The sequence below is a fragment of the Microtus oregoni genome, unplaced genomic scaffold (genome assembly GCF_018167655.1).
Source record: "Microtus oregoni isolate MIOR12 unplaced genomic scaffold, Mior012 000046F_ref0000063, whole genome shotgun sequence".
NCBI classification, from domain to species: domain Eukaryota; kingdom Metazoa; phylum Chordata; class Mammalia; order Rodentia; family Cricetidae; genus Microtus; species Microtus oregoni.
The window spans coordinates 10191215-10217709 of record NW_024543220.1 but is presented as its reverse complement, the minus strand read 5'-3'; the positions used below and the strand labels follow the sequence as shown (position 1 = coordinate 10217709).

At 54.2% G+C, this 26495-nt stretch overlaps 2 protein-coding genes across 3 annotated transcripts; both read right to left on the bottom strand.

Annotated features, from left to right (window-relative positions):
* Positions 1–4605: 4605 nt before the first annotated feature.
* Positions 4606–15820, bottom strand: Vars2 (valyl-tRNA synthetase 2, mitochondrial). Its single transcript, XM_041634714.1, has 29 exons — positions 15325–15820; positions 15132–15213; positions 14943–15043; positions 14427–14548; positions 14280–14346; positions 14086–14183; positions 12572–12653; positions 12343–12462; positions 11900–12011; positions 11347–11435; positions 10664–10754; positions 10448–10575; positions 10268–10371; positions 9954–10035; positions 9258–9334; positions 9102–9177; positions 8872–8977; positions 8713–8783; positions 8475–8600; positions 8290–8394; positions 8146–8214; positions 7977–8055; positions 7755–7882; positions 7530–7682; positions 6737–6943; positions 5448–5559; positions 5159–5334; positions 4927–5049; positions 4606–4850 (listed from the first exon to the last, which is right to left on the bottom strand). The coding sequence occupies exons 1-29, from the start codon at positions 15523–15525 to the stop codon at positions 4755–4757; spliced, it is 3183 nt and encodes a 1060-aa protein (XP_041490648.1). The 5' UTR covers positions 15526–15820; the 3' UTR covers positions 4606–4754.
* Positions 15821–15982: 162 nt separating this feature from the next.
* Positions 15983–21207, bottom strand: Gtf2h4 (general transcription factor IIH subunit 4). 2 transcript variants are annotated; one of them, XM_041634722.1, is made up of 14 exons: positions 21075–21207; positions 20175–20317; positions 19808–19912; positions 18953–19084; positions 18677–18773; positions 18404–18492; positions 18135–18246; positions 17947–18015; positions 17700–17783; positions 17375–17507; positions 17088–17218; positions 16880–16927; positions 16655–16733; positions 15983–16262 (listed from the first exon to the last, which is right to left on the bottom strand). In XM_041634722.1, exons 2-14 carry the CDS (start codon positions 20312–20314, stop codon positions 16090–16092), a joined length of 1392 nt encoding a protein of 463 aa, XP_041490656.1. In that variant the 5' UTR covers positions 20315–20317; positions 21075–21207; the 3' UTR covers positions 15983–16089. The 2 variants fall into 2 exon arrangements, with proteins under 2 accessions (XP_041490656.1, XP_041490657.1); XM_041634723.1 differs by lacking the exon at positions 18404–18492 and having other exon boundaries at positions 18957–19084.
* Positions 21208–26495: the final 5288 nt, after the last annotated feature.

The window sequence follows — 26495 nt, the reverse complement described above, 5'->3', positions numbered from 1 at the left end:
TGTCTGGTCACTGTGGTCGGGGCAGCTCTGGAGGTTGGAGGAGGGCCTCTGTCTGGTCACTGTGGCCAGGGCAGCTCCAGAGGATGGAGGGAGGCCGGCCTCTATCTGGTCACTGTGGTCGGGGCAGCTTTGGAGGTTGGAGGCCGGCCTCAATCTGGTCACTGTGGTCGGGGCAGCTCCGGAGGATGGAGGGAGGCCGGCCTCTATCTGGTCACTGTGGTCGGGGCAGCTTTGGAGGTTGGAGGCCGGCCTCTATCTGGTCACTGTGGTCGGGGCAGCTTTGGAGGTTGGAGGCCGGCCTCAATCTGGTCACTGTGGTCGGGGCAGCTTTGGAGGTTGGAGGATGGCCTCAATCTGGTCACTGTGGTCGGGGCAGCTCCGGAGGTTGGAGGAGGGCCTCTGTCTGGTCACTGTGGCCGGGGCAGCTCCAGAGGATGGAGGGAGGCCGGCCTCTGTCTGGTCACTGTGGTCGGGGCAGCTTCGGAGGTTGAAGGATGGCCTCTGTCTGGTCACTGAGGTCGGGGCAGCCCCGGAGGTTGGAGGATGGCCTCTGTCTGGTCACTGAGGTCGGGGCAGCCCCGGAGGTTGGAGGATGGCCTCTGTCTGGTCACTGTGGTCAGGGCAGCCTCGGAGGTTGGAGGATATTACTATTCTAGTGGTCAGGAGTGTCCTTTTTTTAATTTTATTTATTTATTTGGTTTTTCAAGACAGGGTTTCTCTGTGGCTTTGGAACCTGTCCTGGAACTAGCTCTATAGACCAGCCTGGTCTCGAACTCACAGAGATCCGCCTGCCTCTGCCTCCTGAGTGCTGGGATTAAAGGCGTGTGCCACCACCGCCCGGCTAATTTTATTTTTTTTAAATATTTTATTTATTGATTATGTATACAATATTCTGTCTGTGTGTATGCCTGCAGGCCAGAAAAGGGCACCAGACCCCATTACAGATGGTTGAGAGCCACCATGTGGTTGCTGGGAATTGAACTCAGGACCTTTGGAAGCACAGGCAATGCTCCTAATCTCTGAGCCATCTCTCCAGCCCCAGGAGTGTCCTTTTGGTATCCATGTTTGTGCCATGGGCTCTTCTATCCTTGGGACCATGACTTTCCCTCCCAGCTGGAAGCCCCTGCCCCTCCAGGCGTAGTTTGAGGTCACTTTAAGGATCCCACCCTGTGACTGCTTTCTGCCTTAAACCCTTGGCCTCATGACGAACAGCCAGTTCCTCTTGGTAAGTGGGCAGAGTGACTAGCAAATGCTCTGGTCTGGATGCAGGCCCAGCATGTCTGAAACCTTGCAGGCAGAATGCAAAAGAACTCATGCATGCAACCCGTTTCAGAGATACTAGTCTCGGGTGTGGCGCTTGAATAACCAGTTCTCTCCAAAAGCCTCCAGCCTGCACATCTGGGGACCAAACAGGACACTGTCAGCTGTGGCTGATAATGGGACAGTAGGCTTGGCAAAGACCAGCGGCCATTCTTCTTCCCTAGGGCCACGGAACTGAGCTGGTACCTGGCGCCTAAGGAACACCTCCTGCCTCCCTCTGCAGCTCGGCTGGCTATATGATGATATTCTATCCGACATGATGCGGGGGGGGGGGGCGAATATTAATATCCTTGAGGAAAGGGTTTCCATTCTGGAGGGAAGTCCAGCCCTTCAAAGAGCCCCACGATACAAACCTCTGTAACGAGACGCTTTATAACTGGACCCCTGCAGCAGCCGCTAGCCAGTTTGAGGGAACTCCTGCAGTTGAGTAGCTGGCCACGGCACAGCTCTCTACCACACCCCTCTGCTATCTCACCTCCTTTGGGCTTTCTTTTGTGTGCCCCATCTCAGCTTTTCTCTGAGGAGCACTCTTTCCTGGCCACCAACTTGGCTATTCTTTCTCTCTTTCTCCTTTCTCCAGTTTATTATGAAAGCCTTGCGGTGACTTGTGCAGTGACATCATCTTAGAGGAGGGAAACGGTTTCATCCAAACAACTCACCAGGGTTTCTGACAACAACAAAGAACAACGTATGTGCAGACAAATCACACAATTAAACTAAATGGTATCCCTGAAAAGAAACAGCTAGAGGGGAGGCCTGGGTGCTTATTTAAAATGTTCACTAAGCCCCAGTGATTGTTTGCTGTTGTTTACAGTCAGGTGTTAATGTTTGCATCCAGGTAGAAACTGGATTCTTGACCAACAATGTCGCGTTAGCATGCAATCAACTGGTTCGTTCTAAAGTGGTCATGGCTGTTGATGACAAGAGGCTTTGTATTTTTATAAGGCACATCTTTTGGTCCGTGTACAAAGTTTTTTTTTTTTTTTTTTTTTTTTTTTTATTTTTCGAGACAGGGTTTCTCCGTAGCTTTTGGTTCCTGTCCTGGAACTAGCTCTTGTAGACCAGGCCGGCCTCGAACTCACAGAGATCCGCCTGCCTCTGCCTCCCGAGTGCTGGGATTAAAGGCGTGCGCCACCACTGCCCGGCACAAAGTTTTGGAATGTTAACTATTTTCTGACACTTTGGAGTTACTGGTGAGCTCTGAACACCAACATACAGCAATTGGCATGATTAAATGTCTCAGAAATATCTTGGCCAAGGATATAACTAGCTCCTCAAGGAGATATCCCCCAGCCGCCACAGTCACCTGGATCTGACCACAGCAAGTCACACATTGGACCCTCGTGAGGTGATCAAGTGCTCAGATGTGATCCAGTGTTAGGGACTGCGGACCACCAGACCCTGAGTTTCCTGTAAACAACTTGTTTTCCTCTGCTCTGAGCAGCCTGCAGCTGCTCTGGGCATGAGACCCTGATGGCAGGGGAGTGATTTCTGGTGGGCCAGCAGCTGAAAGATCCCGAGAGCTGGGGTGTGGCCAGAGCACTAGATAAGCTGCCCCCGAACACCATAAAGGGAGCATTCTAGTTTCAAGGATGACCCGTGTCTCAGGACTACAAGGTGTGTCTGTGGATGGTAGACAGATCTGCCCATCCACCCAGGCAGTGAGAGGAAGATAGTCGAAAGGGTCTGAAGTATTTCCAAACATTTGCGTTTCTGTATTAGCCATAAACTTGTGTGATCTGTCTGCTGTCGAGATTCCGCTCATGGAAACAAACCTTAAGAGCTAGCTACAAGCAACGTAACTGTTTCAACTGAGTAGTATCCTCGTCCACATAGTCTCCCATAAACAAGCCATTTGTATCTGATTAACCACCCATTCATAGACACACCTCGCTGCACTGGTCCAGCTCCTTGGTAAATAACTTATTGTCCATGATGATGAACCAGCTGCCGCTCTGCCTTGCTCCGGGGAGCGTTGCCCCTGCACCTGGGCCACAGGCCTCCACGCCCCATGCTTTGTGCGCCCCCTGGTGGATGCTAGGCGCTAGCACCTGCCCGGCTGGCCCACTACTGAGCCACTCCTCCTCCTCTGCTCTCCCTAGCTCAGGACTTTCTGTAATGGCAGCCGCCCCAACTTGGCTATTTTTTTAAAATAATTTTTTAAAATTATTATGTATACAATGTTCGCTCTGCATGTATGCCTGCCCACCAGAAGAGGGCCCCAGATCTCATAGATGGCTGTGAGCCACCATGTGGTTGCTGGGAATTGAACTCAGGAACTCTGGAAAAGCAACCAGTGCTCTTAACCTCTGAGCCATCTCTCCAGCCCCCAACTTGGCTATTCTTGAACCTCCCAGAAGTCTTTGCTTAACCCCATCTAAGATTCTTGACCCTTTTATATTTCAACACACTCAGTTCCCTTGTCTTCCCTTTGTCCCTCGTGTTTGGTGACTTTTTAAATTTTTGTCTGCATTGGTGTTTTGCTATGGATGTTGGGTTCCCTAGAACTGCCATGTGGGTGCTGGGAATTGAACCCTGGTCCTCTGGAAGAGTAGTCAGTGCTCTTAATTCCTGCGTCATCTCTCTCCAGTCTGCATTTGACGACTTTTTAATTCACTATCACCCACCGAACCCAAAGGGGGGAAAATCAGGAGACCCATCTGCTTCCTTCGATAAGCACGCAGACGCATGGCAGCAACTGGAGCTAATGTGTCAGGTGGCAGCCGAGTCCTGCCCTTCTGCCCAGTAATAGGAGCATGCGTCAGAGCAACCATCGTGTTTGAAATGTGGTTACTGCAGCAGAAAGCGCTGCACCGGAGCCGGGGTGCTGGGTCAGCTAGGCTGAGTCCCTGTTGGTGAGCTGGGCGAGTTCCTTCCCTTCTCTGGCTGTGTCCAGATGAAGCTAAAGCCCACAGGAGTTGGTTCTTGGTAAGATATCAGGAGTGACAGAAGACCCAGCCACAGAAGGCTCAACACATACATCTACCCTGAGTCCCTCCGTGCAGAGGGGCTGAGCAGGCTCTGAGTTTCACTGAGGTGAGGCATTTGCGTGCAGGTGGCTGCCAGCATCTGCATGAAACTCAGACACAGAGTATGTCTGTGCTCCCCAGAGTCCTTATCGCCCTAAAGCCCAGAAAAAAGTATCAGCCTCTAGGCACAGGGTCACCAGGGCCTTGCCTCTAACTTTAGGGAACTGTTGGAACCAGTGTCACACCAGAGCGCCAGGGCAGCCGCCCTCTTCCCAGAGCAAGGGAGAGAAAGGATCACACGTGGTATATTTGGGGTTTCATCATTTTATCTCCCTCTCCTCATTCTTGCGTTGTGGGGACTTCAGGTCTGCTTCCTTTACAAGACAAGGAAGGCACACGGGTCACTTCTGAGGCCGCCCTGCACCACAGGTCTGGGAAGGAAGGCTGGCACGGTGCGAGTGGGGCTCAGAGCTCCCTGGCGCTGGGCGTCTCTTCTATCAGCTGCTGGAGGTGGGAGGCTGCTTGGTCCAGCTTTGACAACTCCAGGCGGAGGGAGGAAAGCTGGACGAGGAGGAGGATGAGAATGGGTGAGCCGGCTCCGCACCATCCCCGCCAGGGCTTGGGCTTCCTCACTTACCCTCTGCTGCCTCTCTGTAACCCCCTCTGACGCAGTCCGATTCAAGAGGGCAGCGAGCTGTTTCTGTAACTTCTGCCTCCGGGCAGCGAGCCGAGGTAGCTGGCTCTGGGGGTCCACCAGGCCCTAGACATCAGGAGTGAGGGCTAAGACACCGGCAGCCTGCAGCTTCCAACCCTGAGACCCTCCCCTTCCATCCTCTTCTGAGATCCCTCCAGTTTCCTCTACTGCTCACCTGCAGCTCCATGTAGATCTTAATGGTGTCATCCAGTGGGGCGAGGGCCCAGCTGGAGGGAGCTGCTGCCCCTGGGGGCAAGAACCCTACAGCCCCACAGTGGCTCAGGGTGCTCAGGGGCTCCAGGAAGGGCTGGAATAGGCCCTGTTCTTCTGGATCTGAGCTCTGGAGCAGCACTAGTGGAGGCAGGGACAGTGAGTCAGGGTCAGTGAGGCCATCAGCTCCCACCCCACCCTTGGCTGCCCTTCACTGACAGTCCCTTCATGACGACACCCAGGACCAGCCTCACCTTGGGGTCGGGCTTTTGTGAGCTGGTAGGTGGCTCGGAGGGCCCGTAGTGCCTGGACAACCTCTTGGACCCTGGAGAAGCAGCGTTCCAGCTGGGGCTGGCGCCAGGACTCCTGGTGAGAAAACCCAGAGTCAGCACTGCTGCTGCTGTACCCGCTCCACCTGCCTCATCAATGAGAACAGCGCTCCGCCTGCAGGAGCAGGGCAACAGGTGAGGGCACCACCATCTACGGGAATGCACGACCAGTAGTTGATGACTGTACTCACTCTGCAGTACCAACCAATCCCCACTGGGCGAGAAATCCAAATACTATCAAGACACAAAGCCCAGTGTCAGGTTCAAATCATGAACAGTTTTACTTTGAATATTCTGCAAGCATGTACTCGATACAGCATATGCATGCCTGCGGGATCTCCTGCGCGAGGTACAGCATATGCATGCCTGCAGGATCTCTTGGAACTGGGGTTACAGTTGAGAGCCACAGTGCGGCTGCTGGGAATCAAACCCTGGTCGTCTGCAAGAACAGATGCTCTTAGCTGCTGAGCCACCTCTCTCGTCCCAGACTCCCCCCCACCTCTTTGTTTTGTTTTTTGAGACAGGGTTTCTCTGTGTAACAGTCCAGGCTGTCCTCGAACTTACTGAGCTCCAGCTGCCTTTGCCTCCCAAGTTCTGGGGTTAAAGGTGCACACCACCACTGCCCGGCCTTTCCCCTCTATGTAGTCCTGGAACTTGATATGTAGACCACGCTGGCCTCAAACTTACAAAATCCTCCTGCTGCCGGGCGGTGGTGGCGCACGCCTTTAATCCCAGCACTCGGGAGGCAGAGGCAGGCAGATCTCTGGGAGTTCGAGGCCAGCCTGGTCTACAAGGGCTGGTTCCGGGACAGTCACCAAAGCTGCAGAGAAACACTGTCTCGAAAAAAAAAACAAACACCAAAATCCTCCTGCCTCTGCCTCCCAAGTGCTATGATTAGAGGTACGAATCAATTTAGTGAGACAGTATAGAAACAATAGTGCCCGACATGGTGGCACATGCCCTGAATTCCAGCACTTGGCAGAGAGGTAGGCAGGTCTATACAGTGAGCTCCAGGACAGCCCAGCTACATAGACCCTGTCTCAAAATGGGAAAAACAAAAAACAAGGCTGGGAAATGGCTCAGCAGGTAATGCCTGCCAGGCAAGCGTGGTAACCTGAGTTGGAACTCATGTGAAAAGCCCCATGGTTAGTGGCAGTGGCCCCACAACCTTCAGCCATCACAAGGCTACCCCTCCACCCCTGACCCTGACTTACCAGGCTGTGGGCACTGGGGTAGGGGGCCACACAGATGCTGGGGGCAAGGGGACCACCTTGCCTGGGGGGCAGTCTTTGCCAAAGTTCTTCTGCCAGGAAGGGCATCAGTGGGGCGAGGAGGCGCAGACCAACATCGGCGCAGGAGAACAGGACCTGAGGGGGTCCTGGGGGACACGGAACCTTCGACAACACTGGCTTTACCGCTTCCTAGGGAGGGAGCTGACAGGTAGAACAGCCACACCGCATTTTGCCTGCCTGTCACTGCTGTGCGGGTGGGGACCAGCTCCTGGGCCGGGGTACATGCTAAGGTCCTGAGCATCACCAACACCATGCTATCCCTGGATGTGCATGTGAACAGGGCCCTGTTTCCCAGAGGTGTGGGAGAGAAAGTGGGACAGTTTGGTTTTTTTTTTTCCTCTTATCAGAAAGGGACAGAGATGGTTTTTTCCCTGCAGTGCTGGGGACAGAAGTGTCCGATGCACCAAGTCCTCTGCCCTGGAACAAGGCTGAGAAACAGCGAGGGAGACCAGCCCACAGCCACCGTTGCATGCCGAGTGACCCTGAGTGGGGAACTGAGGCAGGCAAGCACTCTGGGTGACTGTCATGGACAATGCTTAGAGACCCTGGTCTGAAACCCACCACACTGTCCCCCCAGGACGCAGCAGCTGGAGTGGCTGAAGCAACCGTGACAGGCAGCAGCGCTGGGCTGCACTCCAGAGGCCAGGCAGTGAAGGAGGAACAGGTGCACGCACCCCAGAACTCTGGAAACTCTAGGCCCTGCCCTACCACTCACCAGGTAGACATCACAGAGGTTGTGGAGCCAGAAATGATACAGGGTGTGGGTGACAAGTGACAGGTCCTGGCTGAGGAAGCCCCTCTCACACTCGTGGGCTGCAAAGGCCAGGCGGCTCAGAATCCAGGCGTCCATGGCGGAGGAGGGTGACACCTGCAAGCAGGCGCCATGAGGACCCGGATGGCTGGGCCCCGTCCCCGGTCACTCCAGGCTGCCGTCTCCCACCTTCTCTGCTGGCTGGGGTACAAAGTTCTCCCCCAGGCCACGGAGGATAAAGCGCAGGGCGTTCCAGAGCTTGTTGCAGAAATGGCGGTAGTTCAGGACCTCAGAGACAGACAGGTGCAGGTTGCCCCCTGGAGGGAGAGAAACAGGAGTCTCCCTGTCCTCAGCAAGCAGGGCTGGCTGTCCACACAGGGGCCCTCTGCCATGCCAGCCGCCAAGGCTCACCCAGGATTCCATGAGAGCACAATGCAAACCTCAGGGCATCTGTCCCACACTCGGGGATCCCATGAGGAAAGTCCTTTTTCTGCAACCAAAGGAAGACAGGGGTGGCCAGTGCCTTCAAGGCTGCAGGGAAAGCTGGCAGCCACGTTAGAGGCCTGGCCATAGGTCTTACCTGTGCTGCGGCTGCAATGGCCAGCTCTCCTGGGTCCAAATTGCCATCTCTCAGCTTGGCCTGTAGCACCTGGGGACGAGCGACGAGTTCATGGACCAGGCTCCCTGACCTCTTCATCCCTTGAGCTGAAGTCTTTGTCCTTACCTGCAGCTCTTGCCCGCTAATGATATCCCGTGGGTCTAGCACATTCCCCAGGGACTTGCTCATCTTCCGGCCTTGCCTGTCCCGAACCATGGAATGGAGAAGCACCTGGAGACATGGAGGGGGGTCAGCAGAAGGGCTTAGGGACCAGGGGCAGACCGGGCATGTGGGGCACTAGAGTACATTACCTTGCTGAATGGGAGCTGCCCAGTGAGCTGGGTCCCCAGCATGACCATGCGGCTCACCCAGAACAGCAGGAGGTCACTGCCAGTTTCCAACAGTGAAAGGGGATAGAAACGAGCGAGGTCTGGCGTCTAGGACAGGATAAGCAGTAAGGGCCACGGCCGCCTTAGCCAGCTCTGTCCACCCGAGTGGTGTCCACCCGTGTGGTGCCCACCCTCATGCTTTCTGCTTTAACCACCTCACCTCTTGGGGCCAACCCAGGGCAGAAAAGGGGAAAAGAGCCGAGGAGAACCAAGTGTCCAGGACGTCAGGGTCTGGGGACAGAACGGAATGGGGACAGCTAGAACCTTTGGCCGTTGCTGCCAGTCCCAGTGCCCCTCACAGATTCGGCCACGCACTCACCCCTCTCCAGGGTTAGTTCTGCTCCTGGTCTCCCGGTCAGCTTTGCTGCTACAGCTCTGGCCTCAGCCTCTGACCGCCCAACCACCCAACATTCCTTCCCGTCATCCTGAAAAAAAGCACGGGATTAATGTGGCAGGCTCTCGAGAAGAAACCGCCTGGGGTACTGTCACACATTGGGCTCCGAGTTCCCCGCCTGGGGCTTCCTTCCACACCAGCTGCTGCTCACCGACCTCTGCCTTCTCTCCAACCACCATGTAGGCCGGGATCCGATGGCCCCACCACAGCTGCCGGGAGACACACCAGTCCCTGCCAAAGATGATCCCAGCTGATGCCTCGATGTGCCCAGCAGTCCTCCCCCTCCCCACCTTCATGAGCGCCCCCCTTACCCGATGTGGGAAAACCAGTGCTGCCAGTTCTTCTGGTGGAAGGCAGGCCAGAGCTCCAGAGCCCCTGACTCCACAGCCTGGAAATAGAGGTGGCCCACGCCTTTAATCCCAGTCACAGGCAGGCGGGCCTCTGAGTGTGAGGTCAGTCTGTTCCAGTCCCGCCAGAGCTTGCTTGGCTCACAGCCTGAATTCTAGCCCCACAGAAGAACCCACTCCATACTTTAGCCTCTCATCTCCACCTGTGTACATAACACAGGCGATTAAATAATTTAAGTTTTAGAACAATATGTCCATGTATGTATACACACATAGAGGTCATAGGTCAACTTGTTCTCTTCCAGCACCAAGTGCAGCAACCAGAGCTTTTGCCGGTCAAGGAAAGAAGCCAGGCGGTGGTGGCGCACGCCTTTAATCCCAGCACTCGGGAGGCAGAGGCAGGTGGATCTCTGGGAGTTCGAGACCAGCCTGGTCTACAAGAGCTAGTTCCAGGACAGGCTCCAAAGCCACAGAGAAACCCTGTCTCGGAGAAAAAAAAAAAACAAACAGAAAGGGCCTTGAATTCTGTCCAAGAGCAAGGGTGCACGGCAGCCAGCTCGGGCTGCCTGCCTCCATCGCCACAGAGCCTTTAGGACAGATCCCAGTCTGTGCTTCACCACGATCCTCGGAGGCTCCCCTCCTCCCCATACTGGGCCTTACCTTGGCAGCTCGGTCCCCCATTTCCTGGCAGCGGACAAACCACTGGCACTTCAGCAGGTATTCTACCACGTCCCCGGAACGGCTGCAAGGGTGGCAGGGTTAGGACCCATGTGCTAGGGAGCAGCTGGGGACAAAATCTCACAGGACCCTGGACTGGTGGCGCCCCCTTATAATCCTAACACCAGAGAGACTGAGGCAGGGAGTTCCAGGCCAGCTCAGATTACACGATCAAGACCCCGACTCAAACAGAAGCCCCGGCACAGAGTTCACCCCCTTTCGGGACGGCCCCCAGTGGAGGACTAAAATGGCCCTACCTGCAGAGGGGCAGCACCATGGGGTGCTCCTGCAGGCCCCGGAGCAACCCCCGCTCCCTCAGTGCGCACATAATCTTTTCCCGGGCCACAAATCGGTGAAGACCCTGGGGAAGTGACAGACAGGATGAGGCAGGGTGGAGAGTGCCCACAGGAGATGGGGAGCACCAAGACGGGCCCCACCTGCAGCCAGTCTCCACACAGGGACGTCATTGTCCCATCCTCTGCGATGACGCTCAGTGGGGTCAGGCCGTGCCGGGCCCCCATCTCGGCATCTGCTGGACTGTGAGCCGGGGTCACCTTCACTGCCCCTGGGGGAAGGAGCTGCTGTGAGGCGCCCGCTCGCATGACTCTCCCACTGTGTCCCCCCTCCTCCCTGAACCCTTGGCTTCCACACACCTGTGCCCACATGTGGCTCAACAGTGGTGTCTGTGATGAGCGGGAGGAGCTGTCCTGTCAAAGGGTGACGGAGCTGTCGCCCGTGTAAATGCTAAAGGGAAAGGTGAGTGTCAGAAACAGGGTCCACCCGTGAGACCCCAGAGTGAGAGGGACAGAGAGTCCGCCCCGTGAGACCCCAGAGCGAGAGGGACAGAGGGTCCACCCGTGAGACCCCAGAGCGAGAGGGACAGAGGGTCCACCCGTGAGACCCCAGAGCGAGAGGGACGACAGAGGGTCCACCCGTGAGACCCCAGAGCAAGAGGGACGACAGAGGGGGTCCACCCGTGAGACCCCAGAGCAAGAGGGACGACAGAGGGTCCGCCCCGTGAGACCCCAGAGCAAGAGGGCAGAAGGCCCGTTGAGTGAGCCAAGGAGCAGACACTTGGAACAGCTCCTCCCCTGCTCCTACGAAGGCAGCCATGGGAAGCACACGAGCCAATGAGCGTGGTGGATACAGAGATGGGCAGCAGCGTGGTCTGGGGGCGTGGTTAACCCTGAGCGTGAGGAGAAGCAGAATAGCCAAAGAGAAGGGGGCACAGACTGGGCCGCCACAGAGCTGGGAGGAGGGGTCTCAGAAGGGGAAAGTGAGGAAAGGGTGCAGTGTGGGGTGCAGTGTGGGGTGCAGGCCCACTCCAGTTACTCACTGTGTATTGTGGGTCGTCGGGGTGGACGGCCACAGCCACGTCTCCAGGCAGCGTCTCGGGCCTCGTGGTTCCCACCACAATCTCCATACCTGGAGACAAGCATTCAAGCCCTACAGTCAGCCATCCCCCGGCCTTCCCCCGACACGGGTGGAGCAGACAAGGCCCGGCTGGCCCCATGCTGCCTCCTGCCCCCTTCTGACCAGCTGAAGCATTAAAAACTACACGCTACAGCTACCTTCCTTTGTGCTGCTTTCCTGAGACAGGGCCCAATGTCGCCCTGGCTGGCTTGGAACTTGCTAGGTAGACCGGGTGAGCCCTAAACCTGGAATCCTCCCACCTCTGCCTGCCTCCCAAACACTGTGATCGCAAGTGTGCCATCATTAGTCAGAACTAACCTTTCACCACTTTCCTGAGTGAACCCTAAGTTCCCAAAGAAGAGGACCCCCAGAGTAAGGACCCACAGCAGCGAACCTACCAGGGGTCCCAGAGGCCCAGTATGTGCTCGAGAAAATGGGGAGCAGAGGAAAGAGGGCAACTTTAGGCTGACACTCACCAGGCTCGCCATCCACAGGGAAGGCAACAGAAGCAAGGAGCCCAAAAGACACAGGGGTCGGGCAGCCGGGCAGCTGGAGCACTGTGCGGCCAGGCAGGGGCCGGCTCTCTACCTGGAAGGTTGAGGAGGCAGGTGAGAGAGCAGCCTCTCCGCAGAGCTCACATCCAGGATATCCACCGCCATGTGTCCCGCTTCCCTGGCGTCCACCCAAATCCCATCCAGAGGGCTGGCGAGCCAACGTCCACGGTAAAGTCACAGAGCTCAGAAGCCAAGGCAGCGCACTGCACTGAGCACAAACTCTTGAGTCTTTACAGTGCCCCCGCGAGGCAAGCGCCACCATCTGACTGAGGGGAGCAACAGGATGTCTAGAGCTGAGACAGGCAAACACAGCTGCCGGCGGCAAGGGCCTGACCCCGCCAGCCTGCTTCCCTCCTCTTCCTCACCTCAATGTCTGAGATGGCCGATCTCAGAGTGCACGACCAGTTCACAAGCTGACGGCTCCGGTACAACAATCCCGAGTTGTAGAGTCGCACAAACGCTTCCGTCACAGCTGCCGAGGAGCCCTCGAAGGATGACACCCGACATGCTCCCTCAGCCGAACCCAGAGGTTCCCCTCGTTCCTCTCCCAACACCCTCCCCAGAAAACCCACAGCGACTATAACGTGAACTCACAGCGTCCATGGTGAAACACTCTCGGTCCCAGTCCAGAGAGGCACCAAGAGCGCACAGCTGCTCATAAATCTCCCCTCCTTTCCTGTACCAGAGATTGCTATCGGTAAGTATGACCAGAGCACCTCCCGCACACTAACCAAGGATGCTCACCAATGCTGGGTAGCACGTGGCACTGGCCCAGCAGAGGCTAGAAGCTGATGGAGACAGAACCACACACCCAGGGTGGAGCTGATGGAGACAGAACCACACACCCAGGCTGGATCTGATGGAGACAGAACCACACACCCAGGGTAGAAGCCGATGGAGACAGAACCACACACCCAGGGTGGAGCTGATGGAGACAGAACCACACACCCAGGGTGGAGCTGATGGAGACAGAACCACACACCCAGGGTGGAAGCCTATGGAGACAGAACCACACACCCAGGGTGGAGCTGATGGAGACAGAACCACACACCCAGGCTGGATCTGATGGAGACAGAACCACACACCCAGGGTAGAAGCCGATGGAGACAGAACCACACACCCAGGGTGGAAGCCTATGGAGACAGAACCACACACCCAGGGAAGAAGCGGATGGAGACAGAACCACACACCCAGGGTGGGGCTTTCCACGGCTTTAAAAGCTGCACAGAGGTCTCCGTAGGGGTGTCTAAATTTCTGGCTTCTTTGAGCCATGCAGGATGAATAATTGCCTTGGGGCTACACCCTGTGGTGTCTACACTGTGGCCCCAGATTATGAGGACATGGACATAGACATACATACACACACACAAGCTGCAGCCCATGGGTTGTGAGCGCACACATACATTCATTTTGCACAACACCATAACACAACATTGCTTTTGCACAACATCATAACAAGATACTGCTTTTTGCACAACACCGTAACACGACACTGCTTTTTGCACAACACCGTAACACGACACTGCTTTCTGTACAACACCGTAACACGACATTGCCATCTTGAAAGTTCACATTTGAGGACTGTGCAATAAAGCAAAAGAAAGAAACCACACACACAAAACAAGTCCCCAACGTGTTTTAAATAAGTTTACAATTCACAACTATGCTGGGATGCACGTGGCCCACGGGCCACAGGTTGTGTTGTATATGCCCAGGAACAGTCACACGGTGAAAAACCTAAGAAAGTGAGAGAGACAAAAACATGTGACAACAGATGTGAAGGAGACAGGCCCGGGTGCAAGGGAGAGGATGGAATCCAAGAGAAAATAAGACAAGCAGACAGGATTAAAAAAACAAACAAAAACAAACAAAAAAAACAACAACACAGATACGTGCATAGATCCATAATATACACATACACGATATTTACATTCTGACATAAACACAGCATGCGTCCACACACACGCACACAGAGCTTGGACACCCGGTCCCTCAAACGCTGAGACCCAGAGCTTCTGCCCTGAGGCGGTTTGGAAGAACCGAATGCTACCAGTCAGGAGAAAGCAAAGATTCAGCCAGTCAGTCATGCAAGGGCCCCCGCCATGTACGCGCGTTTCCACTGCCACACGGCCTGGAGGAAGTCTTCCCGGCTCAGCTCGTGTCTCCTCACGCCCTGCTCCTTCCACAGGTGTTTCTCCACCACAGCCTGGAGTGGGATCAGGAGCAGATGAAAAGCTGGTCAGGTGCTTTGGATAAAGACTGCGCCGTTGACCGAGAAAGGGAACCGGGACGAAAGACCCACCTGGGTAGCAATTCCTGCGTGATCTGAGCCAGGGATCCACAGCACGCAATCCCCACGCATCCGGTGCCTGAAACGGAAACACCAGAAGGGGCCCTTGAGTTCACTCACCCTTCCCCTCAGAACTGCGGCCACCCCAAGTCCTCTCACCAGCGCACAAGCGCGTCCTGTATCGCTACTGTGAGTGCGTGACCGATGTGCAGAGAGCCAGTGACGTTGGGAGGTGGGATACACATGGAAAAGGTCTCCCCTGTTGCATGGGGCAGCCGCGCCTAGAAGGAATGAGGAGATCTGAGGCACAAGAGAGGACTGTGTGTTACCTGGAGGGCAACAGCACCCTCTGGTGTGCCCAGGTCAAAAAGAACTTCAGGAGGCCAGGTGTAGTAAATCACACCTTTAACCCTGGCTCTCGGGAGGCAAAGGCAGGTGGATCTCGGTGAGTTTGAGGCCAACCTGATCTACATAGAGACCCTATCTCAAAAAAACAAATCATGATGATGATGATGATAATAGAATTTCATCCAATGTACAGAAAGCAAAAAGAAACCCCTAAAGCAGTCGGGGTCGAAAGAAAGCTGAGCTGTGAAGCTGGCCTGTGCCCACAGAGTTCAAGGGCTGTCCACTCGGTCCCTGGGCCCTCGCAGCCCCGTTCTGCCCAGCACTGACCTGATACTCCGGCTTGAAGAAGCCCTCTCGCGCCCACCACTGGTACCAGGCCGCCTCAACATATCGGGGACTGTAAGCAGGAGGCGGGGGCCCAGAAACATCTGTACAAGCAGAAGAGAGAGCCACTACTGAGCTGCATTTCAGCAGACCACAGAGCAACAAAATCGCAAAAACATAACTACAGTTTACCTTTCTTTTCACCTGGCTCGGTGGGGATTTCATACAGTACTACCTCCTTGTGGCTCCAGGCCTTGGTGGGCACTGCAGGTGACTGTGGGAGGAAATGGGGGGGGGGGGTTGTAGATCGCAGTAAGTACACCACAGTCATCTGGATCCACGCACCAGATCTCCTTCAGTCCCTTCCCAAGGACTGACCCCTGACCTTGCTCGTCTCAGCTAGCCCAGCCTCCAGGGCCGCCTGTTTCTCCCGCAGGCGCTTCTGTTTGGCTTCTCGGTTCCTCCGAGAGAGGGGCGAGCCTTGGAGCTCTGGCTGTGTACACAGTGGCTGGGGCCTGGAGAGACCCCAGGAGGGCCTCAGCACCCAAAGCGGTGGCCGAAAGAAGGCCAGAGGTAAATGAGACATGGGGAGAGTTTGGGAAGAAGTCAGGTGCGCTCATTAAGAGGCCGGGGTGCAGGAGGTCACAGCCCGTCACTCCCAGCCCAGCGGCTGGACCCTCTCACTCTGTCCTTCCGCCTGGGGGCGGAGTGCATGGTGTCAACACCATTCTGGGTCGCTGAAACCTTGGCGTCCAGAAGGCAGGGGCTCTGGCGGTCACCCTGCGCTGACGCGGACACGCGGAAGATTAGTCTGGGGTTCGGAAACCAGGAAACCCCCAAACCTCCAACACGCCACTCTATCCTGAACTCCGCAGCGGATTCGGCGTGCGGACAGGCAAGCCGCCGAGTGTGCGCACGCGCGCAGGGGCGGGGCCACGCCGGCGCGTGCGTAGAAGACGCTCGCTCCGAGGGTTTACTGTGTAGCCGTGGGTACCACCACCTCGGATGGGAAAACGCGGACAGGTGTCCGGAGCCGCTTAGCTTTTTCCTTAATTTTATTAAACAAGAAATGTCCTGGTGTGTAAACAAAATACATCTGAGTTGGAAAGCTGCCCTCCCGCTCGTCCGTTCGGGCCCAGATCCGGCCGGCTCAGGAGCTGTGCTTCTGCCGCTTCCAAAAGCGCTTGACGTCGCTGTGCCCGGACGGCGTCACCACCATCAGCCGCTTGGCCGAGTTCTCGAAGACCAGCACGCCCAGCTCCCGCGCGTGGGCCAGCAGCAGCTCAAAGTCCACTTGCGACAGGAACTGGTTATACAGGACGCCTGAGGTTGGGTGGGACAGGCAGGAGGTGAGGGGCTGCAGTGGCCTCGGCCCCTTCGGGCAGCATCAGGGCAGAGGCAGCAGACCAGAGTTTTAAGAACGAACTCGTGCCATCCAGACGTTCGAAAAGACAACGGAATACCACAAGAAAAACCATGCAAACCTACTCAGGGCGATGACTGAATGACCCTGCTTCTTACCCTCACCTAGATAGCTTAACCCAAACTGCACTGAATTGGGACCTATTTCCTGCTACCAATAAATATATCAAAATAAAGGATCAGCTTTCCTTTCCCTCTCTGTGAAGGAAACAAATAAGAAATGCCCGAGACCCTTTTCATTCACCATGGCCAAACTGCTGGCCTTGCCTCTTAGATCAACAGAAGCAACGCACCTTCAGTGAAACGAAGTCTGTCCCTCTCCAGCTCCCACAGCCGAATCTGGTCTGTTATGGTGGGAGGCAGCACAGGAGTCTGCAGGAACAAGGGTGGGGCTATAGGACCCAGGGCAAGAGCCCAAAGCAATCTCTGTGGTTTAGATGCCTCTTTCCATCCATCCTTCCGTCGCTAGGTGCCCAGACTGCCAGCCTCCAGCATCTTGGTACCCCACCCACCCATACCTGTTTGAGCATCACTGGATGGGCCCTTGTCCTTAGGAAATGGATTATCTAAGAAAACACAAGAATGCAGAAAGCCGTCTGAGCGGTCTCTCACTGAAACAGCATCTCTTGCACTTGCTAGCCACGAGCCAGACAGAGCTGAAGCTATGCTTCCATGACAGGAAGACCTTGTCCCCCATCTCCCGACCTCCATTCCAGGTAGGGATACCTGCTGGGCTGTGATGCCACTGGCAATGGCCTGCTGCACGCTCTCCCGGGTCACCTGTGCCACCACCATGTTGGGGAACCGATACAGCATCTCAGAGAAGAGGGCGATGAGAGCGATCTGCAGCTCCGACTCTGGCCAGGGATGAAGAGGAATGAGGAGGTGCCCACTCCTGCCTCCCTCTAGCCCTGCCCTCGTGTGTTAGACAAAATACCAGAACGCTCCTAACCATAAACATGGCATAACTGGAATCCCTCCTGCGTCTCCCCTCCACCTCCATCCAGCCTCACCGGTATAGGCATACAGTCGGTAATTGGTTTCCACGACAATGAAGCCCGGCTGGTGCACAGTGCCCCCAGCCCCAGAGACGCCAGACGAGAGGTTGATGGCTAGGCGCGTGGGGTAGTAACGCCGGGACTTCCTCTGGAAGGGCACGGGGAAATAGGGTCCTCTGTCACCACCCTAGCATCTTCCTGATAGACAGATCCCCAGGTTCAGGGTGCAAAACCAACCCTGAACTTCCCCCCCAAATGACCCAAGCACTCAGTCCTGGCAAGAGCTTTCTGCACCCCAATACCCTACTCTCCTAGAAGCCAGGTAGCTGGGTGTGCGTACCTTCCTCTGGAAAACGAGTCCGAACTCACGCAGGTGTTGCAGGAAGTTCAACAAAGAATCACTCATACCTTCTACGGAGTAGTCCTGGGGAAGAAACGGCCAGCGAGGGCTGGGCACACAGCCCACCACTGGCCACCCAGCCCCTGCACCGCCCACCTCATGCCTTCTCAGGCACTTCTGTGGTCATTCTTACACTCCACTTCTCCATAACCTCTCTTTATCTCCCTGTCCTCCAGCCCCTACTTACCTTGCCCAGAGTAGAGAAACTGAGCTGGAAGAGGAAGGAGAGAATCTCCACTAGGTCCATGCCCCGACTCTGAGGAGAAAGGGGAGGTGAGAGAGGATATGAGGCAGAGTGGCAGGAAGAGGGGGTTAAGGAGTGCAGTCTAGGGACCAGAGGAGAGCGGACACATGGTCATCGGCCCAGGCTCTTACCTGCGCTGTCTGCAGATACTGCAGCATGAAGTACCAGAGCTGGGCAGACGTGTCCAGCAGCAGGAATTGGAAGCCAGCAGAAGTGATGCAGGGCGGCTCTCCAGGTTCAGCGCTAGAAATGGAGGGGCTGATGGTAACAGCACGCAGAGAGGGGCTGCCTGTTTCTTATACCTACTCAAACCTCTTTCTTTTCAATCCCTCCGAGCACTGGACACCCACTTTATCTGAGACCCAATGAGCAGGGAGCTGCTGTATTCTGTCCTCCTCACCTTTTCATAAGCCCAGCCTGGCTGAGGAGCTGGGCCAGGTCCTGGCTGACGGCTGCACTGGGGGAGCCTACCATGAAGTGCAAGACCACCTAGAGACAAAGGGGTCAGACTGGCACTCAGGGCTCCAGGGATGGGGGCAGAGCAGAGACAAAGGGGTCAGACTGGCACTCAGGGCTCCAGGGATGGGGGCAGAGCAGAGACAAAGGGGTCGGACTGGATCTCAGGGTTCCAGGAATGGGGCAGAGCAGAGGCACACAGAGGCCCGGTCCTCACCTCCCAGCGCTCCTCGGCGTACTTGTCGAGTGAGGGGACGTCCCGGGCGTGCTTGTCTGGTCCCAGCTGACTTGTGTCATCAGACCAGGCCTTGCCCCTGCGGCCAGCCAGGATGAGTAGGAGTAAGGAGCCCTGTCTGCTTCCCCACGGACCACAAGGAGGGGGCATTTCCTACACCCTGCACCAAGGGGGAGGAGGCCTCTCAGGGGCTTTTCCTCCATCGCTGCCATCAGCAGTTCCCCTGCCCTAGCTCAGGAAGAGAGGGAAATGACATACCCACCCAGAAGGGCAATTCGGAGGTTCTGGCGGAAGATGGGGTTGAGGATGAGGCCCTGGAGTCCACCAGGGAGCAGCTGCGTATGCCAAATGCGGAGGCCACTAAGGAGCCCTGTACTCTCCTCCTGAGCCCTGGACAGAAGCAGAGGCAAGGGGCGTGTTACGGGCAGAAAGAGACCTCCAGGGGTTCCATTTCTACCTTTTCTAAACTGGCAGCCCTTGGAACAGTGTCCCAGAATGAAGCTGTGTTTCTAACTACAGCGCTAAGTAGAGCCTAGTTTTTCTTTTTCTTTAAGACAGGGTTTCTCTTTAGCTTTGGAGACTGTCCCAGAACTCACTCTGTAGACCAGGCTGACCTCCGCCCCAGAGATCTACCTATCTCCTGAGTGCTGGGATTCAAGGCGTGTGCCACCACCACCTGGCTTGTTTTCTCTTCTTTTAATCACTGTTTGTTTCTCTGTTTAATTTTCTAAGTTAATCCCTTTTTTCTCTTTTTTTCCTTCTTTTGTTTTGTTTTGTTTTGTTTCTGAAAGGGTCCTATGAAGCTGGGGACAGCCTCAGACTCACCGTGGAGCCCTTGAACTTCTGCTCTTCCTAGCTCTCCCTCCCAACTCTCAGGACTGCTTCTTTCTTTTCTTTGCTCTCTTTTTTAAGTCAGCATACAACCAGTTAGTTACAGAAATCACAACCTCCAAAGGGGAAACCATTGCAAGTGTACTCTTGGAGGGTATTCGCCGTGCGGGGCAGAGCCTGCGGAGAGGCCCGCGGTTTGACGCCTAGCTTCCTGTGTTTCCTAGCGGTGCAGTTTGAGAATGCAGCCGCTGGGCAGCCGGCACGGCCGTGCTCAGGACTCACTTGCTGAAGTCTTTCTTCACCCACAGGGCCACTGCAGCCTGCGGCAGAGGCTGCTCCAGAAAAAGCATCCGCATCACCCAATTCTTCGCCAGAGAAGGGAGCTCCCTGAAAGGTTCAGAGGCCAAAGGTTACCAGAAGCTGCCTCACGCCTGCACCTCGGCCCACATCTGCCTCTGGAACGTCTCACCCCACCTCCCACCTCTTTACCAGTCCCACTGCCCCCACACTCTGTTTTGCATTGCCACACCATGTGGTAATGTCTAACGCGCCGGTGCTCACACTAAGCTAAACCTCTCCCCATAAGATTCCAGTCTGCAGGCCCCGTTACATTCCCCAAACCACGGTCCTTGCTTTGAGAGGCTCTCACCTGAAGACAGCCAGACAAGTGGCTGGGTGCCCATACAATCGGTCCAGCACCCCAGGGCTCAGGCCCCCTAAGAACTCCTGTAGATTCCTACATTGTAGGTGTGCTCGGTTCAGTCCACCCCTTGCAGGGGCGCTCTCCATCACCTGAGAGGTACAAACATCAGAGGTACTCCCCCACGATCCAGGCCAGTGTCGCTCTGCCTTCAGATCTATCAGGTCCACCATCACCCACCATTTCTACACCTTCCTCCCTGGTGCTACTCATTCCTTACTTCTCCCAAACCCCTCATGTTCCTGCTTCTTCATCAAACAGCCCAGGATCACCTTGAACTTGCTATGTGGCCAAGGATGGCTTTGAACACCTGATCCTTCTGTATCCACCTTCCAAGTGCTGGGGTTACAGGAATGTAGCAATGCTGGCTTTTCATTCCATATCTCCCCTAAAGTTAAACCTTCTCTCAGCCTCCAACTGGTGGGATTATTCCCACTTTTGTGTGTGGCCCCGAGGATCATGTCTAGATCCTCACCAATGTGGCCAGGTGACAGAATCATTTATTGTTCCATACTTGCAAAAGAGTTTTGCATATTATCGTAGCAGTGACAAAGATGCTTATTTGAACCCAGCCCTCTCTCTCCTCCACCCTCCTGGTCAGATCGGTCTACAAGCTCCAAATCTGTCAAGTCCTTAGCTCTCATCTGGAGACCCGGCTATAAACTACCTTCATGCTGATATCTCTTTTCTATCTCTTTTCCCCCGCGCCAGCCTCACCCTCTCACCGTCCCACACCGTCCGAGCTCCTCACTTCTTCCTGGCTTTCCTTTCACGCCACCTCTAGCTTAACTCTCTCTCCCTTTATCTCTCTCATATCGCCCCCTCGCCACTCGGATCCCCCTCGCATACCCCGGGTCACGAGCCGTTGCTTAATCAGAGCCAATGTCTCGCACTGGCTGAAAATAAAGGATGAGAAAACGGTGGGAGAACCACGAAGTCTTCCACAGACAGGAACCAGCCAATAACCAGTCCAAAGGGTAGGGAGCGCAGAAAAAGTGTGAAGAGTAAAGGGGATGAGAATAGGCAATGCACTCGCTTGCCGCGTGGCGTGTTGGGAATTGTAGTCCTCTCATTGCCCGCATTGTAGCATCGTGAGGACGGTTTGACTACAATTCCCGAAAGGCACCGCAAGACTACCAGCCGAGAGAAGCTGGTTTTTCATTGAATTCCCTAAGAACACCCTACGACAGACCATTTAGTTCCACTTCTCTCTTTCCCTTGCCTCTAAGAGTCCTTGTCCCGCCCAGACAGGAGGCGGCAACCAATCTGGAGATGCTCCCGAGGCCTCCAATCAGAGGCCCGCTGAGGCCGCTCAGTGGCCAAGTGTTGGATTTAGAGACCTAAAAACTGGGTTTCTTGACCTCTGCTGTTCCCCACGAAATTGAGATAATGTACCGCGCAGAGCATTTTCACGAGGCGAGGATTAACACATTCCAGTTCACATTCCAGTTCGCCCTTATTTGGCAACTAAATGCTTAATCTTAATCTCTTCCTCCAGATTCCCCCTCCAGCTCTTAAACAGTTGGAAGACTCCATTACAATTTTTTTTTTTTTTTGGTTCCTGTCCTGGAACTAGCTCTTGTAGACCAGGCTGGCCTCGAACTCACAGAGATCCACCTGCCTCTGCCTCCCGAGTGCTGGGATTAAAGGCGTGTGCCACCATCCGCCCAGCTCCATTACATTTTTTTTTTTTTCCGAGACGTGGTTTCTCTGTGGCTTTGGAGCCTGTCCTGGAACTAGCTCTGTAGACCAGGCTGGTCTCGAACTCACAGAGATCCGTCTGCCTCTGCCTCCCAAGTGCTGGGATTAAAGGCGTGCGCCACCATTGCCCGGCTTCCATTACAATTTTTAAAAGAAAGCTGCCATTTGCTCTGATTTGGTTGATGAATTTACTGGAGAGAAAGGTAAGGCAAGGGAAGACATCCACCAAGGTCAACTATAATTTCTCCAGTTCTTATGAGTCAAATTCTGATTTTTGGTCTTTTGTTTGTTTTTTTGGTTTTCTGTGAAACCCTGGATGTCTGGAACATGCTCTGTAGACAAGCCTGGTCTTCAACCCAGAGATCCTCTTGCCTCTGTCTCCCAAGTGCTGGGATTAAAGGCGGGCACCACCACCACCCGGCTTAAATTCTGTTATTCTTACATCACAGAATACCAAGCCCAACAAGAATAAGGAATTTGCACAAGAGATCCGCAGTGCTGGGATAAGAAACACATTTACAAAGGACAAAAGATGGCAGGACCATGTAAGACTTTGTTATGACTTATTATGCCCACTATTTGCCAGTCGGTATCTACAATTAGCAGAGCATCACGAAGCTGACAGCGCTTTTCAGCACACGGTACAGTGTTTGTATATTTCAAACACAAGAGTCACAGTCTGGGAATAAATGTTGGGTGAAATGGGCAGAACTGAAAGAAAGCACCTCTTATGGAGCAATTAAAAAAGACAACAAGGGCTGTGAGGTGGCTCAGTAGGTAAAGACTCGCTGTGCTCACCGGGTGACCTGACTTCTCCGTGCATGCCATGGCAATATGAAGCCCCCCCCCCCCACACCCGCCTTTGCCCTCCTGCACTCACAGGAATAATGAATGAAGTCATTTGACATTGTCTTGTTTGTCAATGTTAAAGTAAACTCTGTGCCAGCCCCTCCTCCCTTGTTGCCGTTAACAAACTCATTCGTTCACGATGACCTTCATCCTGATAGCAGGGGGAAGGCAGTTTCTAAACATAAAATGACCTTGTCTAGAAACAACTCCAAGAAGAGAGACCGAAGGCTTGCACACAGCCCCAGAGGTGGATTTAACTTCCCATTCCCCAGACCTCCTCTATAAAGCCCAAGCATCCCTTTCGTCTTTGGCAGACACCCCCCTTACTGCCATGTCTGCCCCTCTATGTTTGAAGTAAGCACTTCAGTCTGCTGAGGTCCATTTCTGCCTCCTGTCTCTTTAAGATGCTTCAAAAATCTAATAGTAAAATAAGGAAAGAAGAAACATACTAGATTAGCAAAAGAAATACCAAGCAATAGTAAGAAATCCCATCTTGTAAAGAGATGGGAAAGTTTTGATTTGCAATTAAAGGTGGTGGAAGGAATGCAGACTGGAGAGGGAAAAAGAAAAGAAGCAAAAAGAATAAAAACAACACCGGGTGGTGGCGCACGCCTTTAATCCCAGCACTTGGGGGGCAGAGACAGGCCGATCTCTGTGAGTTCGAGGCCAGCCTGGTCTACAAGAGCTAGTTCCAGGTGGTAATGCTTGCCTGGAATCTCAGCCTTCCAGAACCGGAGGCAGTAGGATTAGGAATTTACAGTTTGCCTGTTTTTTTGTTTTGTTTCTTGAGTCAGGGTCTCTTTATGGCTGTCTTGTAACTCTCTCTGTAGGACAGCCTGGCCTTGAATTTACAGAAATCTGTTTGACTCTGCCTCCTGAGCATTGGGACTAAGGTGTGCTCCGTGACTGCTCCTGACCCTCCTGCCTCCACCTACCCACCCAGTGCAGAATTACAGGCCCATAACGCCACACGTAGCTTTGTTCTTTTTCTTTCTTGCTAAGATTTGGTTGCTTCTTTAATTTCAGTTTTATTTATTTATTTTGGTTTTTCGAGACAGGGTTTCTCTGGAACCCCACGGGCTGAAGAGCATTGGTGGAGATCTGGTCTGACCAGAGGAGATTGCTGAAGGCTAGCAACACACAAAACCCAGGGAACAGTTTCTGGACAAAGGCCCCGTGTTAGGAGGGTCTGTGGCTGAAAAAACGGTGGTGTGTGCAGGAGAGTGTGCTAGCCCAGAAAGTCAGCCCTGGACAGAGCAATCGGAAATGGACTTGGTGGAACACTTCTACTATAAGCTTTCAGGAGACTGAGGCAGGAGGGTTGCTAGTAGTGAGATTCTTATAGCAAACAGCACAGGCCTTTAATTCCTGAACTCAGGAGGCAGAGGTCCATAGATCTGAGTTCAAGGACAACCTGGTCTACATAGGGAGCCAGGCCAGTCTTGGCTACACAGTGAGACCCCATCTGAATAAAGCAACAGAAAGATCCACAAAAGCGACTAGGGGTACAGCTCAGTGGGAGAGAGTTCGCCTAGCGTGTGCAAGACCCTGGGTCCAACCCTGGCATTGTACTCATCACCATTATCGTCATCACACATACATAAACATAAAATAAAATATAGTAAAAAACAATTTAAAGGGGCTGGTGAGATGGCTCAGAGGTAAAGGCAGTTGCCACCATACCTGCGTTTTCTACCCAGGACCCACATGGTGGAGCTAGAGAACCAATTCCTGCAGGTATTCTCTAACCTAGACACACACACACACACACACACACACACACACACACACGCATGCACACATACACACAGACGCACAAACACGCATGCCCACACATGCATACACAATTCCGCACACATGCACGCACACTACATAGATTTAATATGTAATAATTTTTGAAATACAAGCTACAGAGGACCCGGCACAGAGTTGTGTGCCCGCAACTCCAGCACCTGGGAGGTAAAGGCAGAGCATCCCATCTGGATTATTCTCTGTTCCACAGCAAGTTTAAGACAAGTCTGGGCCACATGAGACCATAAGATCCAGCCTCAAAACAAAGGTCACTGTGGCTGCAGAACTAAAAACAAACCGGAGAGGGACAGAAGCGGTCCTGGGTGACTAGCTAGGACACGCCAGTGTAGCAGCCTGTGCCCGGGCAGGGGAAATGTCGAGAAGAACGAAGATCTGGCAGCGGACCTATGAGCTGCGCACTGGACTGGACTCAGCATGGAGGAGGATCGAGGGTGCCATTGCTGCCACGGTGGGAGAGTGGCAGGTTTGGACACGCTGTCCTGATCTTCACAGGAGCCAGAGTTACATAGTTCCAAAGCTTACTCAAAGCAAGTCTGGGCACAGAACCCTGGGAGCAATGGCTCCCTGCCAGGAATTCCATTGCTTATTATTCTAACGTCTGACCTCTGAACTCTAACCCATCAATGTCTGTCTTAATCGTAAGGCAGTAGCCTGACCTCCGCAGCTTTAACAAGACTGTTAGATTTGTGACCTGGGCCCTGAGAGCCCATTAATCCAGCCTCAGATTAAATTATCTTTACTGTTGTCCTCTCATTATCTGTTTGGCTCACTTTGTGAATATCGTCAGCCAAAACCCCAGGGTCCTTGTTTCACAGAAATGGCTGTGAAGATGGGGCTGCTTTCTCCAAACCTGCAACTCGATTGTTTTTTCCTTGCTTCCCAAAATGAACTCTCAAGCTTGCCCAGTGACTGCAGCTTGTCCTTGCAGGCCTGAGACATCCAGGCTCATAGCTGTGGCTTCCACCAGACAACTCACGGGCAGGAGTCATGAGCATGCTCCCAAAACCAAACCCAGAGATCACCTGGGTCTCCCCAACCCTTGGGATCCGAGAATTGGACAAGGAAAAGAAATCACACCGTTATTTTGGATACCCTCAACCCAAAATCTATGGGGAGTGAGAGAACTCCTGGTGGCTTCTGAGGTAGCTGTTGACTACCACCGATCAACACCACTGGTTTTTCTTTTTTTAATTTTCGTTTTTAATTTTACATATCAATCCCAGATCTCTCCTTCCCTTCCCTCATCCCACTCCCCCACCACCTTCTCCTCACCCCACCCACCACTTGCTCCTTAGGGTATGGCCTCCCATGGGGAGTCAAGGAAGTTTGTCCCTTCACCGCTTTGAGGTCTGACCAAGGCACTCCTCCCCTACTCCCGTGTCTAAGCTGAGAAGGTGCCCCTCTCCCACCCCCAACGCCCCCTCTCCCCCTGTGTCTAAGCTGAGCAAGCTGCCCCTCTCCCACCCTCCCACCCCGTCTAAGCTGAGCGAGGTATCTCTCCATAGGAAATGGGCTCCCAAAAGCCAGTTCCTGTACTCAGGATAGATCCTGGACCCACCGCCAGTGGCCTCATAAACTGCCCAGTCCACTGTCACCTGCATTCGGGGGGTCTAGTTCGGTCCTATGCAGGTTCCACAGCTGTCAGGCTGGAGTCCGAGAACTCTCACTAGCTCCGGTCAGTCGTCTGTGGTTTTCCCATCATGGTCTTGACCCCTTCGCTCATACCGCCACCCCTCTTCTCTTCCACTGACTGCAGGGGCTTGGCCTAGTGGTTCGTTGTGGATCTCCGTATCTGCTTCCATTGGTTACTGGATGAAGGTTTGACGGTTATGGTGGTCCTCAATCTGATTACAGGGGAAGGCCAGTTCAGTCCAGCTCTCCACTATCACTTAGAGTTTTATCTGGGGT